Source organism: Hesperophylax consimilis, chromosome 13, assembly GCF_061612785.1.
Source record: "Hesperophylax consimilis isolate HC1 chromosome 13, BYU_Hcon_1.0, whole genome shotgun sequence".
Lineage (NCBI taxonomy): Eukaryota > Metazoa > Arthropoda > Insecta > Trichoptera > Limnephilidae > Hesperophylax > Hesperophylax consimilis.
The window spans coordinates 23,960,837-23,985,588 of NC_142848.1; the positions used below are offsets into that span (position 1 = coordinate 23,960,837).

At 33.0% G+C, this 24,752-nt stretch overlaps 1 protein-coding gene across 1 annotated transcript; it reads right to left on the reverse strand.

The window, feature by feature from the left end:
- Positions 1-2,598: 2,598 nt before the first annotated feature.
- LOC149418634 (glutathione S-transferase 1-like) lies at positions 2,599-18,043 on the reverse strand. Its single transcript, XM_089638895.1, has 6 exons — positions 17,946-18,043; positions 11,356-11,496; positions 8,118-8,176; positions 6,638-6,779; positions 4,488-4,681; positions 2,599-2,814 (listed from the first exon to the last, which is right to left on the reverse strand). The coding sequence occupies exons 2-6, from the start codon at positions 11,494-11,496 to the stop codon at positions 2,694-2,696; spliced, it is 657 nt and encodes a 218-aa protein (XP_089495021.1). The 5' UTR covers positions 17,946-18,043; the 3' UTR covers positions 2,599-2,693.
- Positions 18,044-24,752: the final 6,709 nt, after the last annotated feature.

Consider the following 24,752-nt stretch of genomic DNA (forward strand, 5'->3'; position numbering starts at 1 on the left):
CGATTGAATATCAAAATAACACCTCTTATTGGAAAACCCTGTAGTTACTAATTTTATGATATCCGAGGAAATTTTTGGTTTTGATTTATTAAATAAGTAAAAAATAGTTACAGACCTCTGTTAGATCTCTGTCTACGATGTTCACAGAACTACTCGTTATTATTTATCAGTGGATTTATTTTATTATAGTGGAGTTGTTCTTGGATGGTTGGCAATCACACGACACAAGTGTTATCTATGTCCCTTGTCAAGGTCAAAATCGCAACAATCGCTCCATAAATAATATCATATAGTTTACACTTCAATTTTGTAGTATAAAGTAAAATATTTATTTATCGTGGTAGATTTTAACGAACTGTGAAAAATTGACAAATAATTAAGTGGTTAGGTCTGAATTGAAGCGACTGTTCTGTGTCATTGACTGGTTACCAGTTGCTATTAATAACTCATATATGGTGTTTCCCGGCGTAAAATGGACAGGTAAATTATGTTCTCATGTTTATCTTATAATTGTTTCGTCTCTTTTATCGATGGGTGCAATTGTATAAAAAATGGTTGATATTTTGGAAAACTCAAAGCAGATGGCGCTCGTGTAGTCGGCGGCCATCAGCATGACATCGATACGGCTGATAGGGTGGAAAAGATATTGTTTTACAGATTTAAATTCATTTAAAATAAATGGTTTGTAGATATGGTGGTTGGAGTATCAAAGAGTTATTTTAATAAAGGAATCGAGGGTAATGTTGAAATATTCCACTTAAAGCACGCCATTTTTCAAAAAGGATTGCTTTAAAAGGATATTTTTTAAGTATGTACATTCAAAAAACTAATGAAAACAATGAAAACACGTAATTTTCTTGATGTGTTTCGTTTTGTCTAGTTTTTTTCTCTCATTTTCTTTCCCCTGTACTTGTAAACAAACATAGTTTATGTTTACCAATGCTTAGTGAATAAGTACATTTTTAGTAAATTTATCCATGGGTGTAGTATGCTTATGTGTATCCCTGTGTGTTTTTTTTTCTTTTCTTGTTTGTTCTACTTAACCACCCTTTTTCTATGTTTGTACTATTTTGTATGTGAATCTTATAATGTTCATATCAAAATACTCTTTTCTAACTCGTCGGAATTGCTTTGGCGAAAAATTAAAACAATTGAATTTTAATAATATTTAAAAAAAAATCCTAACTTTACCATTAAATGTGTAGGTAAAGTTTTACAAGAAGGTTCTCGGCTTAAAATACAATTTATTTAACAAAATATATTTTTATTATATTCATTGATTTCATGAGTGCTATTGGTATCTGTTCGATTATAGTACCTAATTCATAAATTTAAATATGAGATCGATAAAAATGACAGAACTTAATTAGGTCTTAGTAGCTGAATAGTGTTTTTTTGGTTCATTATTTATTTATTGTTTTATTGTTCGACAGATTATTCATCCAATTACAATACAATCTTCTTCATTCTGACACTCAATATCTGGGAAGATAATTATAAGCAGAATTCTTGCCTGAACAGACTATGCAATAATTACAATAGCGATTTATCCAAGGTTGATATTTTCAGTTGCAAACTTACCAAATACAAGAGGTCCATAAAAGAATATTTCTCTGATGGTTTGTGAATAATGTTTATGTCTCTATTGTTTATATCTCTCCATGGCTATATATGTATTGTTGTGTAAATTTTTCGTTTTATATAATCTTTTTTTGTATACATTTTTTAATTCATATTCCTTTTTCACAAATTTAATTTACTAGTAGAGGTAAAGTCACAAGGAGGAAATCCATAATTGGTTTTATTTTATTATACATATAATACTTATGTTCAAAATGATTAAATGTAAACTGTCGATTTCTCGAAAATGAATAAATAAATAAATAAAGTCTTAAGGCTATTTAAAGCTTACCCACTGTTTCAGAAATTTCCTTCACGTTGTTATCTTGGAAACGGACGGGCTCGATAAACTAAGCAGCTTTTATCAATTAGAACTGTCATACGCCATTACCGATTGCGGACTTGTTGGTGAAGGTCAAATATTTACCGATAATGTAGACAAAAATATCAATGATGACAATCATTTAGAAGCTTCTGAGCCCTCCAGCGGGATAATCGTGGTCAGATCGATACATTTCTATATGGGATCGCTAGGCTTGTTATGCGTGTCGATATAATTAAGTAAATAAGATATCGACCTGCCATGATAAAATCAGCGGGTATTGTCTGTGGATCGACATTCTTAAACGTCAAACGACTTTGAGAATGCATGTACCATGTCGAATTGAAATTCCTACTCTCAGTTGAATATGCATTCGAAATCAGAATTTACTTTGACATATGCTTTGACACTAAAAAAGAGCTGGGCCGTGAGGATTTCTGTTTCTTCCGTTTTGAACAACGGACTCTAAAAATGCAGAAAACATTATTATTAGCTTCATTAGGTTCTAATATTTTCTTCATTTTCTTTGCCTCGGGACTGAGTATTAACTGTTATTTAGTTACTAAATTTACCCTGTCTTGTAAATAGATAAATTAAAAGGTTATAGCTCATTTTTGACCTAAGTAATAATAAATTATAACACATATGTTTTCTGCGTCTGTTTTACTTTATTGACTGATATTTCCATTCAAGTCTAGTTCATAAGCATTTGAGGTTGTTGGCTTATTATAAAGTAATGTTGGTTAAGTATTTAGGTTCGTTTAGTTTTGGACTCAACAAAGTCTCTCAGTTTGCTCTCTCCGGGCGCGCACAGCTCCAAGTAAAAGGGGAGGCTATAACATCTCTTGATCCAAGCTGCCAGTTTAGGGAACCTGAAAACAGTCAACTATTTTTAGTAGAACAATAAACAATTGAATTAATTAACTAATTCCGTAAAATAAAGCCAGAATCTTAACGACGTAAGTGAAGCAGCCTTGCACAGAAATATACGATGAGTAGCCCTGTGTATTGGATAGACCTGCGATTGAATTTGCCCTATAAAATCTCAAAAATAAAGTAGGAAGCTTAACGACATAAGTGATGAACTCGTGTAAAAATAATATTCGGCGTACGGTTCGGCGTAATGAATGGACATACGGCCGACTTTTCCCTATTAGGCCTAGAAAATCAATCTTTCCGTTTATTTTAATTATTTCTGATGAACGTATTACTAAAATCTCTAACGTTTCTAGAGGGATCTTTTCACTTAAATATGTATTGGCCATCCGCATGTAATTTTTGACACTAAAAAGGGTGAAACCGTTCACAACAGGTTTAGCCACAACCAGTGATATTCTGAACAGATTTCTTCAATCTCGAACGGATTAAATTCATCGCGCATACGACATATTTCAATTCTACAATTTCAATTCTACAAGCTTTGTTAGTCTGCCTCCGTTAATTAATAAGCCAGCAGTAATTTTGCATGACCAAGAACATTATTAAAAACGTTGTGTCAGTCCGAAGCTCAGTAACAGCCAAGACCCCTTTTGTCTACTGATTGTCGAAACATTTAATATCAACTGATGATCGTGCTCGCACATATTGCCTAAATCCACCTGCAAATGACGGATCAATATCGTATTTTTTATTTTTTTTTATTAATACAAGATTTAGAGGGTACATATGGTTTTTGTGATATTTCACCCTCCATGCTAGGGATGACCCTGTGTTATGGCGGGTGAATTTTACAGCTTGAACAGAATCTACACATTACTATGATATGAAAAAGAAAAATAATAAAAATGATGAAGAGCTAGTTAGGGTTGCAAGAAGAGAATGGAGAAGTTAGAGGATTATAAGAAGATTATAAGATTATAAGAATTACTCAAATTATTAGTAAATAGATCAGACTAATTATTTATTTACATACTATACCGCTAAGTTAGGGAATAAGGATTATGTTATGTTATGTATTATATGTTTATTATGTATTATATGATTATGTATTATGTGTTATAATAAGTTATGTTTTGTCTGAAAGGTGATTAAATTGATAGAGTGTAGAATGAATGGGTATTGTAATTGTAATTTGTTCCGTGTGTAAGGATCCATTTCGTAATTTGTTTTTTAAAGGAATGGTGTTGACTCACGGTTTTTAGGTTTTCAGGGATAAGGTTAAAGATTTTAGGAGATAGGAAGAAAAATTGTCTTTGAACTAACGTGGTATGTAGTGAAGGTACTTTGTAGTGACCGTTGGTTATTGTTCTGGTGGTGTAGTTGTGTTGTAAAAGAGTTTTGTTTTTATATTTGAACAGGAAATGTATTAGCGAAAATTTTAGGTGGAGTTGTCGTATGTTTAAGACCTTATACTCTATGAGGAGTTGAGTGGAGGGGTATCTTGTCGGTCGCTTTTTAATGACACGTATTACCATTTTTTGGGCTTTTAGAAGAGGTTCAATGGTAGATTGTGCACAACCACCCCAGATTATAATGCCGTAAGCTAGTAGGGATTGGCAGAGAGATAGATTTAGATAGGTTAGGTCATTTACTGTGTATTGCTTACTCTGTATTGCTAATAGGGATGAGCATGTCAAGGGCCCCGATGGAGGTAATGCAGGAGTAGTCTGCGACGGAGGCTTGATCCCCAGCCACCCACTTATTGGCATCCAGGAACACTTCCATTATGCCGTAGGCCTCCAAGATATCCTTCTGCTTGTCCGCGGGGATTTCTGTCTCATCCGTGTAGAACAATGGACGCTAAAAATGCAGAAAACATAATTATTAATCTCATTAGGTTCCACGACAAAACAACTTGCAATAACAGCTTATAAAGTTCTTTTTTTATATTAGCATGGATGATCGATAAAGCCCTATGTGAATACAATATTGACGAATTTAGTTAGTGATATAATTGATTAGTTAGTGATATTTGCGAACACGGTCAGAATACCATTCCGAAAAATCGCTGCTTCTAGCGCGGCCTACAAAGTGTGGGACAAGCTGTCAATATGAAAAACTTTTGGGATAATGTTTTTCGTTATGAAAAAAAGCTGGCTTATGAATGGGGGTGGACTAAATAAGTTCTTAGAATTGAAAGACATCGAATACATGTTAAACTTAATCAATTCATCTAAGACGCGATCAATTGATTCCGTTCCAAGTTGGTATTTATGACTAAAGACCTCATGAACCCATTATCTCCCTTTTTAGTGTTAAAAAGTACAAGCGGAATTCCAATTTATATTAAAGTTTGTATTTCAATTCGACATTGTCAATTTATCAGTATTTTTAGCTTTTACCTAGTCGTCCGATTTTTATAAAATACCTCCAGTGTTGCCGGCGTACGTCGATTTATAATTTATTGCATTATCAATATTGGCCTGACTGTCAACAGCGCGACCGTACTCTGAAAATCGGCATAAAATCATTGGTTTCACTGCGCTTAACCCGCTGAATAGACTCCAAATAATAATGCATTAATTAAAGTACCTATATTTAAAAAAATCTTCAGTTGGTTCAGGAATTTTTAAAATAATTGTATATCTATATATAATCTTCATCTTATTTCGAACAACTCTCCCCATTTCCGGGGACTTCTTTCCGTTTAAACTCTGCTTTATTGATGTTAAATATGCCAATATCTGAAGTGATTCTACAGGGTTTTCCAATAAGAGGTGTTATTTTGATATTCAATCGTAAAGATCAATAATTTCGTTGCTTGTGTGGCAATAATGTTGTTAAAAATAAACGTTGTCCAGATCAATACCATCCAATTCCGACCATAAAAAATCATTATTCATCTCTATATAGCGCAATCCATTCACCGTAACTGTTGCTCCAGCCTCATTTTCGAAAAAGTAAGGTCCATTAACTCCGCCCGACCATAAACCGCACCAAACAGTCACACGTTGAGGATAGAGAGGCTTTTCAACAATAACTCTTGGGTTTTCCGAGCCCCAGATACGACAATTTCGCTTGTTGACGAAGCCACCGAGGTGGAAATGGGCCTCATCACTCAAGATGATTTGCATTTGATTCACTCAAGTGAATTTCAATAATTTCAATGCGTTTTTGAAGCATGTATCGTTCCATTTTTATTAATGGCTTAGTTTTTACTTGTCAAATGTTAAAAAATGACAGCTTCAAAAGTAACATCTACCGAAATAACGGGCCAATTTAAAATAACACCTCTTATTGGAAAACCGTGTATTTAACAAGATTGGCTAGTTAGTCCTGCAGGCTGGTATATAAAACAGCCTATGCTGTCGGTGACGGGAATAAACATCGGGAACAAAACTAAAGCTCTCAAAGATAGTCGAATTTTCGAACCATCCACGAATCAGTTTGAAGAAATATGAAGCAACGTGTATCACTTCTGATCTGTAAGATGGTTCATTCCGAGCCTACCCAAGAGAAAAATCAGTAGGATAGAGCCACTGCTAGTAGCTATACACCCAGACATAGATTTTAAATTTGTGATGTGTATAAAAATAGCAAAGAATTGCGACTATTATGAACTAATTTGTCAAAAAAAAATTCACTCTTATTTTAGAATACAGAATTTTCATCGTTTCAGATAATGGAGTTTATCGCCATCAAATTACCATTTTCCTACCACCACGAGCTAGCTTTACGAACGAACGTATCGAATTTTAAATGTGTTTGTTTTCGGTGTATTTCCTCTAGTTGTATATATCTTTGGGAGGTACTTACGACAGCGTACTTGAAGCGTGGGAAGAGGGTGCTGTTGTCGAAGTGAAGCCTGCTATCGATGACTGCGCGCTTCTTGGGGTCCTTGGGGTACAGGGAGTGATCCTTGGCGTAGGCATTGGAAAGGTAGGTTACGATAGCGTGACTGCAAAACAAATCGGTAATCAGCAGTCGGTAATCGGTTAGAGGTTATCTATAATCGGTAGTCGGTAATCGGTAAGCAGTAATCTGGACTCATATAGGAGGCGAAGAAGTTTAGCGTTTGTTGATCGAAGAAGAGTTTGAACATTTTGAGAAGTAAAATATCTTTATCAACTCTATTAAATGCGTTGGCAAAAACAGTAGGTTTAACTGTGTTGGTTTTCTTTTAGAAATGACGTATTTTTTATATTATAAGCCCTTTATTATATTATTTGTAAACATGTGATAAACATAACAATTTAAGGGAACGACTTAAAATTTGCTTTTAAAATTATATAGAACAAACGATTCATGCATAAGAATGGTATTTTGCCAACCTTAAGCATTGTTATTATTTCAATACGATATTATAGCCTTCTTGTAACTTTATTCCGTGCAGTTAAACACATCTACAATTTCTTTGAAAGTATTGCCAAATGCAGGCAAACTAGGTCTAAATAACTCAGTCCTGATATTGTTGTTGCAATTTAAGAATAATTTTCTATCGTGTTGTTCTAGTTGGTATGTTGAAGGTGTTTAGGCTTAGTAAATCATGTCTGTCTATATAATTCCATTAGCTATTTTGAACATAAAAGTCAAGTCAGAGACAAGTCTTCTATCAAAGAGTATTAACATTTTTAATTCTTTCATCGAATGGTTGAAATGTATAGTTTCTATAGAATATCTCTTAGAAATTTGAATTTTTTAAATGGAATTAGAGTGGATTTTAAAGTGACGGGACCAGAGGGAAGAAATATATTTGACTTGACTTCGAACTAAAGAAGAATTTACAAGATTTGTACCGTTGATATGTTTTTTAAAGTTTCTGCCATTGCGGAGAATGAAGCCAAGCATTTTTAATACTTTTTTCCAAATATTTTTGATACAGGTCGTAGACAGTACGGCTACAGGCCTATAGTTATTTATAACAGCCTTGTCTCCAGCTTTGAAAACAGGACTTACCAGAGTTTCCAAGATAGGGAGAAACAAGAAGGCGAAATGCTAAGATTAAATATATATTGCTTAGTGGTTGACAAAGGGTTTTTTAACATATTTAAGTTATTGTGTTAGGGGTTACTCTGTCTGGGCCTGAAATCTTGTCATGCTTTTGAGTCCGGATACAGGTATCTACTTCCTCTGAGCAGGTTAGCCCGAGACGGATTTTTCCGATGTTTCAGGACTCTCAGTTCGGGTAAAATCTATTTATTGATTGAAAAGATTCGTAAATTTACTGGCATCATTGCAAAAGCTTTAAAATCTTAGATATTACGTTTAGTTTCAAAAGAAAAAAAAAATTTCTTACCTGTCTCCGAGTACGAGGTCCCCATCTTCTAGCAATGGAACGGTATGCTCTGGGTTTTTCTAAAACGATTGAAAATTAACACGTAAAAAACATTTTTTTTATTTATTTATAAAAAAATCTTATTTTATTAATTATAAAAATATTCCTTAAATTATTTTTTTGATTTGATTGAGGATTGACACTTCCTCCCCTGGAACTTGAGTCAACCGCGCTGACAACTGAACTAAATCCCTATTGGGACCAACATTTAATTCGTATATTTATCCAATTTCAGAGAAATTCGTAAATGTCCGCGTGTGTATGCGTGATTGCTACCAAAAGTTGAATTAGTGCATTGTCATTGACAACGAGTCTATCAGCCGAGTTTCAGCACTATTGACTGTCGAAAAGTGGGTCAATTTCCACTTCCAAGCTTCCACTTAATTCATACTTTCATTCAAAAGAATAAATTGAAATTCAAATAGATACAGGGTTTTCCAATAAGAGGTGTTATTTTGATATTCAATTGTAAAAGATCAATGGTTTCGTTGCTTGTGTGGCACGTAGCACCGTCTTGTTGAAAGTAAACGTTGTCCAGATCAATAAAATCCAATTTCGGCCATAAAAAATCATCAATCATCTCTCGATAGCGCAATCCATTCACCGTAACTGTTGCTCCAGCCTCATTTAAAAAAAAGTAAGGTCCCACGACTCCGCTGGACCATCGACCGCACCAAACAGTCACACATTGAGGATAGAGAGGCTTTTCAAAAATAATTCTTGGGTTTTCCCAGCCCCCGATGCGACAATTTTGCTTGTTGACGAAGTCACCGAGGTGGAAATGGGCCTCATCACTCAAGATGATTTGCATTTGATTCACTCAAGTGAATTTTAATAATTTCAATGCGTTGTTGAAGCGTATATCTTTCCTTTTTTATCAATAACGTAGTTTTTACTTGTCAAATGTCAAAAAACGACAGCGTTAAACGTAACATCTACCGAAATAGCGGGCTATTCAAAATAACACCTCTTATTGGAAAACCCTGTATATTTAAAAGTAACTATATACTACACACGTCACCTGGTAATTAAGGAATAAACATTCCACTTAGCAGACATTACAAGGAAAAATATCATAGGTAAACAACATGAAGTATCTTATTCCTGTATATTTCATCTCTGTAAATCATTACTTTTTGTTTCTATAATATAAAATGAAATAATAATAAACTAAATGGAGCCTTTTTTCTTCTGTTTGTCTTGGCTCTTATCCTTTAACCTTACTCAGAAGACTTTCTTTGCTGTCGGCATAGACATATGAATATTAGTAGACCTGCCCTAAGTGATTAAAAGCGTATTATCCCCACTCCCCATACCGGTTCCATTGAGCCGGCTGGGCTCGCGTACGGCCTCAAGTGATATTTGAAAACGTGACGTCATCATTCTTGTGCGAACTATGGTCGAGGCATCATCGGTTCATTTTACGAAATAACACGGCAAAATGTTTACTTGTACTATGAAAACTGGTAAAAATAGATGCGAAAAAAGAGAATAAACCCAATTGTCGTATTACATTCCATATATAAGCATTATTTTATTTTATTTTAAGCATATTCACATCGTATAATATGAATCAGTTGTTACTATCACATCGAGAAACGTCTGGACGCGAAACACAAAGCTGGTTGGTTGCTGGGAAGTAAATTATGAACATTTATAAAAGTGTCTTAACTAAATACTCTGAAACTAACTACGACTCTGAATATAGAAGCTGCCTTACTTTGCCGAATTTGGACTTCGCAAATTTGTTCATAACGTGGCGAGTAATTTGCGCTCCCATGTAAAAATGTCTATTCATTCAAAGCAGATTTTACTTTTAAGAAGTAAATGGTGATATTATAATGCGAGATGCCTATTTACTGTCAGATTGATTTATTGACGAATCACAGTCAGATTCACTCCCTTCGTTCTTCAACAGTTGATTTTACCCCTCGCCTTTATCTTCTCGTCTATTAATTCCTATGTCTGTGGCTGTCGGTGTATTTGAATTATAAAAATCAAGTGCATTTTAAACGAAACAATTACCAAATATTGAATTCAAAAAAATATGTAGTAGGAATGATGCAAGTATAAAGCAACCTACAGGTAGACCCAACTTGTTACTAAAAATAAAGCAAAGTTATTTTAAAACTAAAATAAATTAAAGTTATGTTAAAACTAAAAATTTAGCTACAGTAAAAATAAAATTATCTTACAGGTAGGCTAGACCTAAATGTCATCAAAACATGAAACTTTAAAAAAATCTTCATTGCAAAAGAAACTCGCTAAAACTGCTAAAATAGTTTTTCAGTAGGTTAATTTAATAGTTTTAACTGATTAATTTAATAATTAAACATTCTAATTTCCGTGGTCAGTGCATATCATGGGTAGATAATGCGTAAATGCGTAAAATTATTCAAGCTCAATGAACTTTTAATTTTCAAAATGGAACTGATAAAGCATAACAAATTGTTATAAGCCATAATTACTCGCCTGAAATATCCGAACAAATTGAAAATATCTCTCGAGTAAAAATAAATGCCGCCGACGGTAATTAAACCCGCACCTTCTGACTGCCGGTCGGGTGCTCTGAATCACTAAGCTACGTCGGCTTATTCCCAAACCATATATTTCAGCCGAGTAATTATTGCTTATAATTATTTGTTATCCTTTGTGCCATGCATAAAAAACCTTATCCTATAAACATATTTATCATTAAAAAAAATGATAAAGCATATAAATCATACCACACATGCAAAATGTAGGTTATAAAATTATGTTATTGAAACATAAATCTTTTTTCAAAATGTGTATTTCTTTCGTTTAAATTTTTGACAGAAGCTTATGTGAACTCACTTGACTAGGACCAGTGGACGAACTTTAGCAGAGCGTTAGATTTCCTTCGCATACACATATTATTAGCTTTTTTTTTCATCAGCGTTGCTACATTTTTTGTTCGATTAGTATGATGTTTTTATTATGCGAGAGATGATGTCTTTTATAACTATTTAAAGAGGTATTAAATACATCCACTGTTTAAGGAATTTCATTCATAGCACCATTCCTCGTGTTACGCTATATTGTCCTAGAACATCTGTTCTGCCATGCTGTATCTAACATAACGTGTTGGATACAGTATATATAGAGTAAATATAGTGTATTAACATTTGCAAGGTAGATTTATTCATTTGAAAGGCAATAAAGGCGGAAAATAAAATACCTTGATGTATTCGGGGCTCAAGTTCTCCTTCTTGAAGACGTTGATCTCCACTTTGACCAACTCTACCTTGAGGGCCGCAGCCACCATCATGACAGCCCGAGCTGGGGGACTTCCTTCCGTCATATACAACTTGGGTGCCATCTAAAATAAATAAAACATCAATTATTAATATGAGGTGATGTCCGACGGGGACGATATCGCCCCTGGGCCTTGATTCTCGACGAATCCCACTCGAACAACAAGTGCAGACGCACTCGTTGTTCAACTTTCGACGTTTGGCGCAAGTATATACCTTCGACGAGACTCTAAAATAAGAATTTCGAGCAAAACATTTACTTTCGACGTCGATTGCGATCGGCCTGGGTGGAGTAAGATCCGGGGGGTGATGGCAGCCCCGAGGGCAAATGGGCTGTGGTGAATGGTTAAAAGTGTGCGGTGAAGGCCTGAAATGCCAGTCAGTGGATTTAAAAAAAATAGGTTCTAAATTGTGTGGATTTAAATTTAGATATTATTGATGTTTTTTTATTATTTTTAATATTAACCCCACACAGGAAGTCCTAAGGAAAATAATTTCTCTCAGAGCCAATATCATCTTTTGGGATGCTGTGTGGAATTCGGGAAATTTCGGGAATTTGGGGAAATTCCCGTTGGCGGCATTTATTTTTACTCGGGAGATATTTTCAATTTGTTTTGATTTTTCAAGCGACTAATTATTGCTTATAATTATTTGTTATCCTTTATGCTATGCATAAAACCTTGTCTTATAAACATTAGTTTATCATTAAAAAATAATATTATTTGAAGTCTAAAATATTTCACCAATAAATGAAGATATTATATGTCTCAACGCCATCTAGTGAGAAATTTAGCACTAACAAAGCCTTTCCTACAAAAACAAAGTTGGTTGTTTACAGGTGGAAGATATTTTCAATTTGTATTGGTATTTCAGGAGACTAATTATTATTGCTTATAATTATTTGTTATCCTTTATTTTATGCATAAAATCTTGTCTTATAAATATTAGTTTATCATTAAAAAATAACTAATATTTTAACCGGAAATTCGCATGCTGTCACTTTTTTAACAGCATTATTTTTTTCCGTGTAGTCGTAATATTTAAAAACAAGTCATTTTTACTTTAAAAATGTTTCGTCTGCTGCCTTCAATATCCTTATGCTGTCATACTTTTTCTAATGGAGAGTGGGGAGGGAGCGTTGAAGAAAAATATTATTGAAAAGTGAACGGTGAACCAGAAAAGATTGGAAACCTCTGATGTGGACTCTTTAGTGGAATTTTATTAATTAGTAATTAAATTAAATTCTGAGATTTTTCACGGGTTTGGGCTAGTGTCATTATTATTTGCAGTATACTAACTGTGTAGTGTGTATCCCGGTGAAGGGATCATTAGTTCACAAAACTTGATCATTTTATTATTAAAATAGTGGTTATCTTTTTAATATGTTATCTAATTTATTTTTGTAGAAACATAGTTTGCTCGAAAGAAATTAAGGTTATATATGTGTGTTGATGGTATGTGGCTAATAATACATACATACATATACGTATCTATAATATATTTTTTTAAATTCTGAAACAATCAAGTTTGAGTAAACCCAAATAAATATCTTTTTGCAGCCGAATAACAAAAACGGACCAGGCCGCCTGCAAACATCGTTATCAAGCTGAAAATCTGATCATTATCAAGCTCTATATGTTATCTGTTTAATACTAAGTAAAGATTATTATGTAATAAACAATCATTTACTAGCAGTAAAATTATGTTGCAGAAAATGAATAATACGAGAATTTTTTTAAATAATATACAGGTTGGGGCAGAAGTAATGACCCAGTTTTGATAAGGTATAAAAGAAATAATAAACTTAGAAAATTAAAACTTTTTTAACTATGATCTGTGCATAATCCCATTTGAAAAATTAAATTTTGAATACCACTTCAGCAAGATGACTGATGTAGTCTGTTACTGAAGTTTTTGGCTGCATATTTCAAGGGTATGGCAGATATTTCCTTGATAATTCGGGTCTTCAGCTCTTTTAAAGTGTGTAAGCGATGTTAGAAAACTTTCTTCTTTAAATAACCCCATAGAAAAAGTCGCACATGCTTAAATCTAAAAACATCTCAAATCTTAAAATAATAAAGTCTAGTAGAGAACATTTGTCTCAATTTGGCCATAGAAAACCGAGCTGTGTGTGCTGTAACCGCATCTTGTTGGAACTACAGATTATTTTTTTCACTCAGTTGTTGCAATTTTTTGCTGCAAGAAAAACAGCACAGCAAAAACAAAACTTCAGAAATATACTACAACAGTGTATTTCTGCTGAAGGACATCGTCTTACTGAAGTGGTATTCAAAACTTAATGAAAAAATTGGATTATATAAATACCATAGTAAAAAAGTTTTAAGCCTCTAAGTTTATTGTTTTTTTTAAACTTCGTCAAAACCGGGTCATTACTTCTGCCCTATCCTGTATTATAATGACTTGCAAACTGTATCAAAATAACTTTTTATCTTATTTACATTGTCACACCACAAAATGGTATGTTATATCATAATAATAAACTATGTTTATATTTTATAATAACCATTTATTTATATTGTACGTAAATTGATACAATCACCGTATTGACAATATTTTTATTCAAAAACAAACAAAAAAATCTTTCACCTGTTGTATCAACCCAATATCTTTAAATAAATAAAACTGATGTTTTATGTTTTTAGTTGAAAAAAAATTTCACCTAGATTAAAATTTTATTGGCGTATTTTACTCCAAATGAAGCCAGGAATCACAGTGATAATAATAATAAAGAGACAAATTTAAGAGGAACGACTGCGCAGCCTTTTTCATACAAAAATTATCACTGTGATTCCTGGCTTCGTTTTTTACTCCAAATGAAGCCAGGAATCACAGTGATAATAATAATAAAGATACAAATTTAAGAGGAACGGCTGCGCAGCCTTTTTCATACAAAAAATTAAATTTTATTTTGAGGCCAAAATGGCCAAACAAATAACATTATTTTTTTTATTAATAGGTGCAGCATAGTATGGATCCGCACCAATTTTTTATTCGTGTTTTAATTTTTAAAATTTACGTAATTAAAAAGTAAAATTTTCATGGCTTTAAAGCCAACTTTGACAATTTTTTGTGAGTTAATGATAATCGTTTAAAAACATAATTTGGCTCTATTTATTAAACAAACATGATGAAATATGATTTAAGATTTTCACGGCCAAAAGTATTTTTGTTTTTGGGGTGTTATGCCGTGTTGCGCTAACTCCTTCTTTAGCAACTTTTCGGACAACGTTACAGTGTCCATCATCAGGGCAGATGTGCCCTGATGCCCTGAGATGTACACGTCTGCTAACGTCTAATATAATTCTTTAATTGCCTTTTTATCATAATTTAAAACATAAATAAATACACCTCCGTAATAGATATTTGCTATACCTTTAAAATAAAATAAAAAATATTATTATTTATTTTGGTTCGGTACTTTGGTATTAAATTTATTTTTTTGTATGAAAAAGGTCGCGAAAGTTCCCGCATCCAAATTACAGCAAAATATAACATATTTCTCTTACACTTCACTTTTTTAAATTCCAAAAAAATTAATGTTATTTTTAAAGATAATATCTATACATTTGTAAAGCCGTAACGGTAATTATATGAAATTCCTTTCATAGAAAAAAAATCGTAAAATACGCTCCGAAAATTATTAAAAACACATTTGTTCTGTTATTTAATATGTTGTAGGCATGAAAAAATTCAGTGTTTATCTAAATGCACCCAAAAAAGTTTTGCTCTATTTTAAACAATTTTAAATAATGTTTTTTTTAATATTAGCGCACTCCTTCTAACATTCGTATGTACATATTATTATCTCCCTTGCAAACCATCCTCTTCTTTTTGAACGCTCACTACGGAGCCTAAGTAAGTCAGGTACGTCCCCTCATTCTTTGTAAGGTTAAAATAGAGAGAGAGAGAGAGAGAAAAGGCATTGTAGAAGATGTGGTATAATAATACATCTATATTGTGCAGAGAGTAAAAATCCCGAACGGAAAGAATGATTTCAGCAACATCATCAAATTCAGATGCGATGACGACATACGATTTCAGACAAGTGTAAGAGAGAAAGCGCATGTGCTAAATGGGTAGAACTGGAGGGAAATTAGTCGGTGTCGTCATTGGTTTCCATTCAAATCTACTGGGAAGGTATTTCCAGATTGAATTATCTAGATTTTAAGCTTGAATTTATTTGGAATATTTCGTAGCGGGCTATCAGTAGCGTTATCAAAACTCTTTACCGATAAACAATGGGTACTTACAGATAATTTAGCGATATTTGCCAGGTTACTATCAGTACTACGATGTTATTAAAGTATATTTATCTATAAAATTATTATTCCCTTTAGTTTTGCGTCAGCCTTCCACAATAGGCTACCAAAATTTTGTAAAAGAATTACGATAACTATGATTCAATCAAAGAACCAAGGCAGAGATTCCCAAACTTTTTTTTTTTACATTTATCTTCAACTTCTCCCCAGGCGAAAATGTTATCATGCCGGAGGCCAAACCTATTGTTTATGCTAGTGATTATCTTTCGGAAAATCAGATTCCAAAGAAAAAAATTTCGGGAAATCTTTTGGAAGTTTGTGGAATGGAAACACTTATATTGCATCAACCGTAAATAGCAAGAAAAGAGCGAGGACTTATTTTAAATAAAGAACGTACCTGTCGCCTAAAATTATATGTATTTTTTATCATAGTTAAAGAATTATAAATATTTAACTTTCTAACTACATACAAGCTATATAATCTACACACATAATAATAATAATTTAAATCATTTTAACAATAGTATATAACATCTCATCTCAATCGTTGCTTATCTTAAGATATAACAGTTTTTTTCTTGAATTTACTTATTCGATTCACCGTTTTCAGGCTATCGGAAAGTAGATTGTACTTGTTTAAAACTTGTTTAAATGCTTCTCTTACCACTTACCAGAATATTTTATGAATATACAATTTATTATTTTATCTAAATTTATTGTATTGAAGCGAAGCATTACGTAGTAGTACGAAATGTTTTTGGTTTGAAAATTTGGTCGCTTAGAATCAGTTCAGATGCTTTATTTAAATACTGCAAGAAGAACATATTTTGGTCTATAAAATAATCGAGTATTTTATAAGCCCTATTAAAAATGAAGTATTAGACCTATAAAAAATGTTTTGAATAAATATAATTAATATAAATTGGTAATTATTGGATTAATGTAAATATGAAAAACTTCGTGAAAAAAGAAAACAGAATCAAGGAGTATTTGAGATGACTAAATAAAAAAATAAAATTATTATAATGAATATAGGTATTAATGTGAAAATAAATTTAAGAGAATTTGAGGGAAGCTTTTTAAAAAAAATATTTGGGTATTAATTATATTTTATTGACCACTAACACTTTTTCTAATACCTATCTAAAATTTCAAAGTTATGTAATCGTAAAATCATTGAATTTGTAAATTTGAATTATTGAAGAATCAATTCAAATGGTTTTACAATTACATTAGGTTATATTACATTACGATTAGAAAAAGTGTTAACATCTAAAATTTAACACTTTTTCTAATATCTAAAATTTCAAAGTTATGTAATCGTAAAACCATTGAATTTGTAAATTTGAATTAATTCTTCAATAATTCATAAGTTATGTAATCGTAAAACCATTGAATTTGTAAATTTGAATTATTGAAGAATTAAAAATATATATCTATATTTTTTTATTATTGTCATTTAAATTTTAATACACTAGTGTAATTAAGACTTGTTTTATGTAAAACTCCTAATAATTATAAGCAATAATAAGTCGCCTGAAATATCAATACAAATTGAAAATATCTCCCGAGTAAAAATAAATGCCGCCAACGGAAATTTAACCCGTGCCTTCTGATGTACGGTCAGGTGCTCTGAACCCACTGAGCTATGTCGGCTTATTTCCAACCTGCTAAATGATTCAATATGTACTAGTACCTCAATCAACAATTATCGCTTCTTATATTTTTTCCACCTGTAAACAACCAATTTTATTTTTGTAGGAAAGGCTTTCTTAGTGCTAAAATTTCTCACTAGATGGCGTCGAGACATATAATATCTTCATTTATTGATGAAATATTTTTGTCTTGTCAAATATTATTATTTTTTAATGATAAACTAGACAAGGTTTTATGCCATGAATAAAACATTGTCTTATAAACGTTAGTTTATCATTAAAAAATAAAAAAAACTCCTAAGATGTAAATAATTAAATAAATTATGGTAGAGGAACGTTAATTTTGTTAACATTTCCAAATAAGAAATGTCGCTTAGCGGTTCTGGTAAATATTTGAATATTAAGGTGAGCCTATTAATATATATGCATCTTATTAATTATTTTCTCCTCCCCCTTACTAATAGGTGTGTTTTAAATTTAAAATAACGTTTATCCTACATTAATAGTTGTTAATCAGTAGTTGTGTTATTTGTTTCAAGGCACAATGCGTTAATGATTAATAATAAAGTGTCAGCCTACCTTTGTTGAGTTTAGTCGAGTAGAAGTACAGAGTGCGGGTGCGTAGTGCGAACTGCAGGATAACAAGCACAGTTGATAGTACAGTGAAGAGTCTTGCGTGTCATGATGAAACGCCATACACCGATTCTACGTCAGTGTTCAGTTGTGAATAACCGTTGGCCTACCGGAACAATTCATTTCTTAATTTTTTTGTAAATTTAATGAAATAAATCAGTTTGGGTAAAATTCGGTTAAGAGGAGTCACTCGAATAACCGAAATTGAACTTGATTTAAACTAATTTAGGGCTGGAGAATCCGAATCTGTAAGAATTAGGTGGGGGTCGGCACTATTAACTGAGTTATAGGGTCTTGAAATTTCGTACGCGATACATAGAAACCATGTTTTATTTATCAACTATGAATTAAAAAGAATGAAATTAACATTTTTTTATATTTTTGACATTTCAGCAGTGCCAACCAAAAAATAAAAAGTGTTGCCATACAATAATAATATCAATGTTATTAATTGAATGCATGGAAAATTCTTAAAATTAAATATCATTTACCAGATTTGTAGACAAGTTTTTTTACTTTTTATTTTTAACTTAAAAAATTTAATTTTAATGTAAAACAAAAAATATTACCCGAATAAAAAAAAAAAATTTTAACATTCTGAAAATTTAATAACATTTCAACGATTTTTAGGAAAGTTTTTTTACATTAAAATGAAATTTTACCAAAAAAAATTATATGTTTAAATACATTGATTTTAATATAGTATATGGTATATTTAAATTAAAATATATTTATTATTTTTTTTAAATTATCATTAAAACAAAGTTAGGTAAGGTTACATATTTAATTTACTTAATTATTTACGTAATTTTGTTCATTAACTGAATTTGTCAATAGGTAAGAACTGTATCCATTTTTAATATCTGGCTAGGTAATTTTATTAGAAATTTATTTTTAATTAGTAATCGAGGTAAAAAAAGTTTTCTTTTGTTTTTGTAACAGGAAATAACATGGGAAAAAGGTATTAGAATTAAATCACAAACCAGTCTATACAAACCTAGCGTAGCCCACAAACTATTTGAAAACTGGGATAAAACTCTAAAGGGGACGCGAGTGGGCGTTATTAAAGGGTCATTTTTTGTTAAAGAAAATCATAGTTAGGTTAGGTTATATGTATTTTTATATATAAATAAATTTGTATTTACAAGATTTTAAATAATAAACTACAAATCTTGCAAATGATATTTAATTTTCAGAATTTTCCATGCATTATATTATTATTATATGGCAACTCTTTTTATTTTTTGGTTGGCACTGCTGAAATGTCAAAAGTATAAAATAGTTGTTAATTTGATTGTTTTTAATTCATAGTTGAAATAATATAATAAAACATGTTTTCAAAGCGTCGCGTACGAAACTTCAAGACCCTATAACTCAGTTAATAGTGCCGACCTCTACCTAACTCCTCTACCTCGACCTCTACAGATTCGGATTCCCCAGCCCTAAATTAGTCTAAATCAAGTTCAATTTCGGTTATTCGAGTGACTCCCCTAAACTGAATTTATTCCGTCACTTTTAATGAAAATAATTAATCACTATTCAATATAAAGAATCGACGCGTTTCAAAACCAATGGTTTCTTCGTCAGGATAAATATATTTAAAAAAATTTAGAATAGGCAAATAAGTAGAGACATATATTGAAGAAGTAATTATTTATGTATTAATCACTAACGTTGCCGTTGGAGAAATCCGGAATGTATAGCTGAGCGGTGCCCTATTTGTTAATAGAATTGTTCATTTCAGAGTACCTAATGTAAGTAATTTAGACATAAGATTCATTTCCTGTTTTGTTTATTTCAAATACCTAATGTAAGTAATTTAGACATAAGATTCATTTTCCCGCCATTTTTAATATTAACATAACATGATATTTTTTCCCACATCTGCAAACAAGTAAAATCCCAAATAAAATAATTCATCTAACATCCTGGTATTTTATAAACACAATGTCCTTCAACGATGTCACGAATTCTAGGATTAAAAATTATTTCTCATTGTAAAATGTTGGTTCATTTGCATTGACTAAAAATCGTAAAAGTACCTACTTTCCGAAGTCCTTGTTTATTATAAGTCGATTTTAAAAAATCTCCCAAAAATTTATTGCATTCAGCTCTTCGACCTTATGGCCCACTGGGGGTGTTAATTTTATACTTTCTGATGTTATTGTATATAATTTATTTTATACAAGCTGTTCCCCGCCACGCGTCGCTGTATGAAGTCTGTCAGTGAAGATGGAGAAAGCAATAGCGCGTGTTGCTTTTACGTCCAACGGATGGCGCTGTATTTCATAAAAGCGTGTTTTACCTGTCACAGGTGACATAAATATAATTTATGTATAACAAACATGTAATATACAACATTGTGTCTAAATTTCAAAGCAATAGGTGAAGAACTTTCGGAGATTTTTCGGAGAACAAATTTTGAACAAATGAACATTTTTATTTATATAATTTATAGAAAATGGTATATATATTGCGATGTTTTAAGTTGACCACCGTGGGTGAGTTGTAAGGCTCTCGTCTAGCAATCCGGAGGTCGCAGATTCAAATCCTGGCGTGCGAAACAAAAATTTATTCGATAAATATGTGTTATTTCACGATTAAATCATTTAAAAGAATATTAGGTAGTTTTGCAGCACGTTCTAGAAGCAGAATATATTCTCAGTATAGCCCTGGTGTAAGACCACCATCCAATATTGAAACGTTGCTTAAAATGGCTTTAGCCGTGTTTGGTGACCAGATCCGAATAGCCAGGTAATTCTCCTACTTCCTCTTCCCCATTTTCTTCTCTTCACCAACACCTTCAGCCTCACAACATACCCCGTTTGGGGATGACATAGTCTCACTGGCTCCAGATGGTTTGGGGGCACTTGGGATATTCACATAAAAAAGGTCCCTAGTCATTATTAAAGTTATTATTAATTATAAGTGATAACTTATTAGTAGAGTTTTTTTATCTGGTTGCCCATCCCATCAGTATTATCTATGTTGTCCAGGTTAACTCTACAAGTCATTTTATTATTGTGTTGGTGTGGAGCGATGAGCCTCTTGCATGAAGATCTTTTTTAAATCATTGAGGCTTTTAAAGCATTCAGTATTTTATTTTATATTTTCAAAACCAGCAAAGCAATTTTGTGAAAATTTTACATTTTTAATGCCTTCGAAATTGATTTTTTTAACTCTGAAAGGCAGGGCCGTATTTGTACTTTTTACAAGTATATGCCACATCGTTTGCGCCGCCCCCTACCCCCTTTTTGGAAATTGCCACCGATAATATCTATCATAAAAAATAAAAAATAAAAAATAAAAACATAATCACTCACTTTTAGGCTGCCATTAGGTGACACACAATTTTCAAAATAAATATTCAAATGTAGGAAGTAGGTATTCAAAAATAAAATAAACAAACGAATTAGTACAATTTAATAAGTAAAATTTAATAACAAGAATTACATTTTTTTCGGCTTTTTTTATTGACAAAATCATCTATAATATCTTCATAGCTTATAGTATTCATAAAGTCTGCTTCAATGCTCAGAAGAGCCAAAGAGTTAAGTTTTTCTTGCGACAGTGAAGACCTTTGGTAATTTTTCACACGCTTTAAACAGGAAAAACTCCTTTCTCCAGAACAATTTGTGGCCGGGGTGCAAAGTGCGATGCGGAGAGCTATATCCAAGTTTGGATAAACATTACACAGAGATTGTTTCCTCAAAAACTTAAAAAGATTCAGTAATGATGTCGATTCAGGTTTCTCTGTCGTCTTATTAGAGGAAATGTGACTACAAAAGTGTACACATTCCTGAACTAAATCGTCTTCTAAATCATTGCAGTAATATTTCACAAGAGACTGAGCTTTTTCTGAGACTCTTTATGTTGAAAGTTCACTCATTCTTGTTAAAAATGAAAATTTTTATGTATGCTCTAAGATTATATATGCACCATGTCTTCTCTCTAATTCAGCTCTCAGTCTGTCCAGAATTACCAAAAAGGTGTTGACTCTGAAAGAGTCTCTGGAGGTTGTTTCAATTTCCTCATTTGATGCTTCGTCTATGAAGTTTTTTCTCTTAGGGTTCCTCTTACTCTTAATGTCGCCCTGATATTGCTTAAGTGCGCTCATTTCAATTGCACTTTTTTCGAAAAAATCAAAGTTTTCTCACTCTGCTATTGTAAATTCGAGAAGAGATCCATAAAGATCAGATACCGTCAGTACATCAACAGATGAGTTCTGAATCACTCACTTTATTTAATCTGTCCAAAATAGCATTCCAAAATACGATCATAAATGTTGTTTCCAGTTTTTCCAATTTAAGGCGAATTCCCTTTGCTTCAATTCGTGGGATGGGTTTCTGTGTAGCGTCATTTTCAATCATTTTTAAAACCGTAAGTACTTCATCCCAGGAATCTTTTACACTTTGACAGGCATCTGCTCTGGCTGACCAACGTGTGAGGTTTACTCTCTTCAGCGTCTTTCGTTTTCCTATTTCACTAGCCAATTTTTTCCAACGATCGGTTGACTTCACAAAGAAAGTATATACCTCTTCCAGCAACATGAAGAAGTGACAGGCTTCTGTACAAGACTCAGCGGCCGAGGTTCCCACCAAATTTAATGAATGAGCTGCACAAGGGACGAACATGGCAAGTGGTGCTTGTTCTTGAATTTTGGCTTGTAAACCATTATAAATTCCTGACATGTTCGAGGCATTATCATATGACTGACCCCGGCAGTTTTCTAGATTTATGTTCAACTTTTCTAGCTCTAAAGTAATGGCATCAAACATATCTTGAGCCTTGTGTCCTACAGAAGGTAAGAATTTAAGAAATCTCTCACATGGCTCTCCATTATTTAAAACATATTGTGACGAATCAAATTTCGTCACAAATAAATTTAAGATATAAACTGAGAGTGTCCCGCAGTGTGCGCCCAAAGACAAGTGTTGACAGACGGGGGGTTTAAAGAAGTAAGGGAGAAGTGCGGGGTAGGGCGACAGGTCCTACGAGCTCAAGAAAGAAAGACAGTCAAGATCGAGGCGGGAGAGAGAGGAGATCGAGACAGGAGTGGTGGTGAAGTACGCGCTCCCCGCCCAGCGGTGTGATGCTGGGCGGCGGATGAAGAAGTTACAGTCGAGTTAGAGAAAGTGATTTTCAAGTGTTATCCTCCGCCCGGCGACGTAATGTTGGGCGGGAGACGAAGAAAGTGCGGTGATCAGACGCGGCCGGGAGGGCCTGAGCTGCAGAACTGCAGAAGCTGCCACCTAGGACTTCGGCCTTACTAAGGCCATCGAACAGAATCAACTCAGTGACAACAGTGTAGCTACAGTGAACAATGACAATGCGAATAGTGAAGAAGTGATCCGAACCATATGACAACTAGTTAAGTTATAGATGTAAGTAGATCTAAGTATAATTTAGATTTAGTATTAAGATTTGACAAACCTAATTAAAATCGAGACTCATAATTAATAGATGTTCATAATTAAATTCACCTCCCTAGTCCCCACCCAAGCAACCCGAATTGGTGAGAAGGCAGAACATACGAATTGGTAAGTATAAGAACAGCAATATATTTAAGTATGATTCTGAGCTAGATGCCGGAGGAGACGATAACGTGATCATAGTCACAATGGCGCCCAATGTGAAGCGGTTTTAGATATTTTACTATATCTATCACTAATGTTATCGACATTCATAAAACCCATCCCTGAAAACAAGGTAAATATTTGCATGTTCTTATTATATTTAATCTTCTGCGCTGTTTCTCGCCCTTGTCATGTTTTGTCTCGAGTTACCTACCGTTGTTTGGGTGTTTCGTTTTTGTATAGCGTAAACAAATGTTCTGTGATGAATTCTCATGTCAAGTGCTATTTTTTGTCGGGGGGCAGTTAAATCATTATCAAACAAACTCGGCGTTTTGACACATTTGGGACTGTAGGTACCTGGAGATCGTTAATTCTCTCATCACCGATAGATATTTTCAGGAATGTTATATTTTTTATAAAACAACTAAGTCAGGGAAGGAACTAAGGGAGATGTCAAGTGGCTAATTTTTTTTTTGTTAAAATGTATTGAATAGTTATTTTAAGGTACCCTTTGGAGTTTATTTTTTGTTGCGTTTTAGGCAGGGGTGTTTGACCCCGAGTAAGGATCATATATTATTTGTCCCGTTGACAAAGGTCATCAAATTAAAGATTGTGGTGAGCTGAGTCACCAAATATAGAATTGCTGTGTGTGAACGGCATAAGAATAACAATGTATTTTCTATATGTCATTCGGAGAAATTCATTTTCATACCACAATTTCGATCAATTTTATGTGTTCGGTAAAAATCCGATAATTAAAAATTGATGGCGGAAGGCGACCGATAGAGAGGGGAGAGAAAGGGTTAAGACGCATTCACTTGACGCGATTTGAGGAAAACAAATATCTTCGTTCGGCGAAACCGTACATTATCTTGTATCTAAAGTCTCGCAATGTTTCGGATAGTAGTCTGCGCAGATGAGAAAATAAAAAGGCGCGTGCGAATGTGATGACGAACTGCGTTAGTTACGAATTGGAGCACTTACCACCGACACGATTTGTGAGGTACAAATACTTACGTTTGATGAACTTAGTATGAGAGTACCTAAATGTCTCCATATCTAAAAAGTAATCTGCGTGCGTGATAAAAGACCGGTGTTGGTAGAGGTGCGTCCACAAGTTAAAAAATGTGAAATGCGAACGGAAACGTAAAGGAGCACTGAACGTTCCACGATTTGA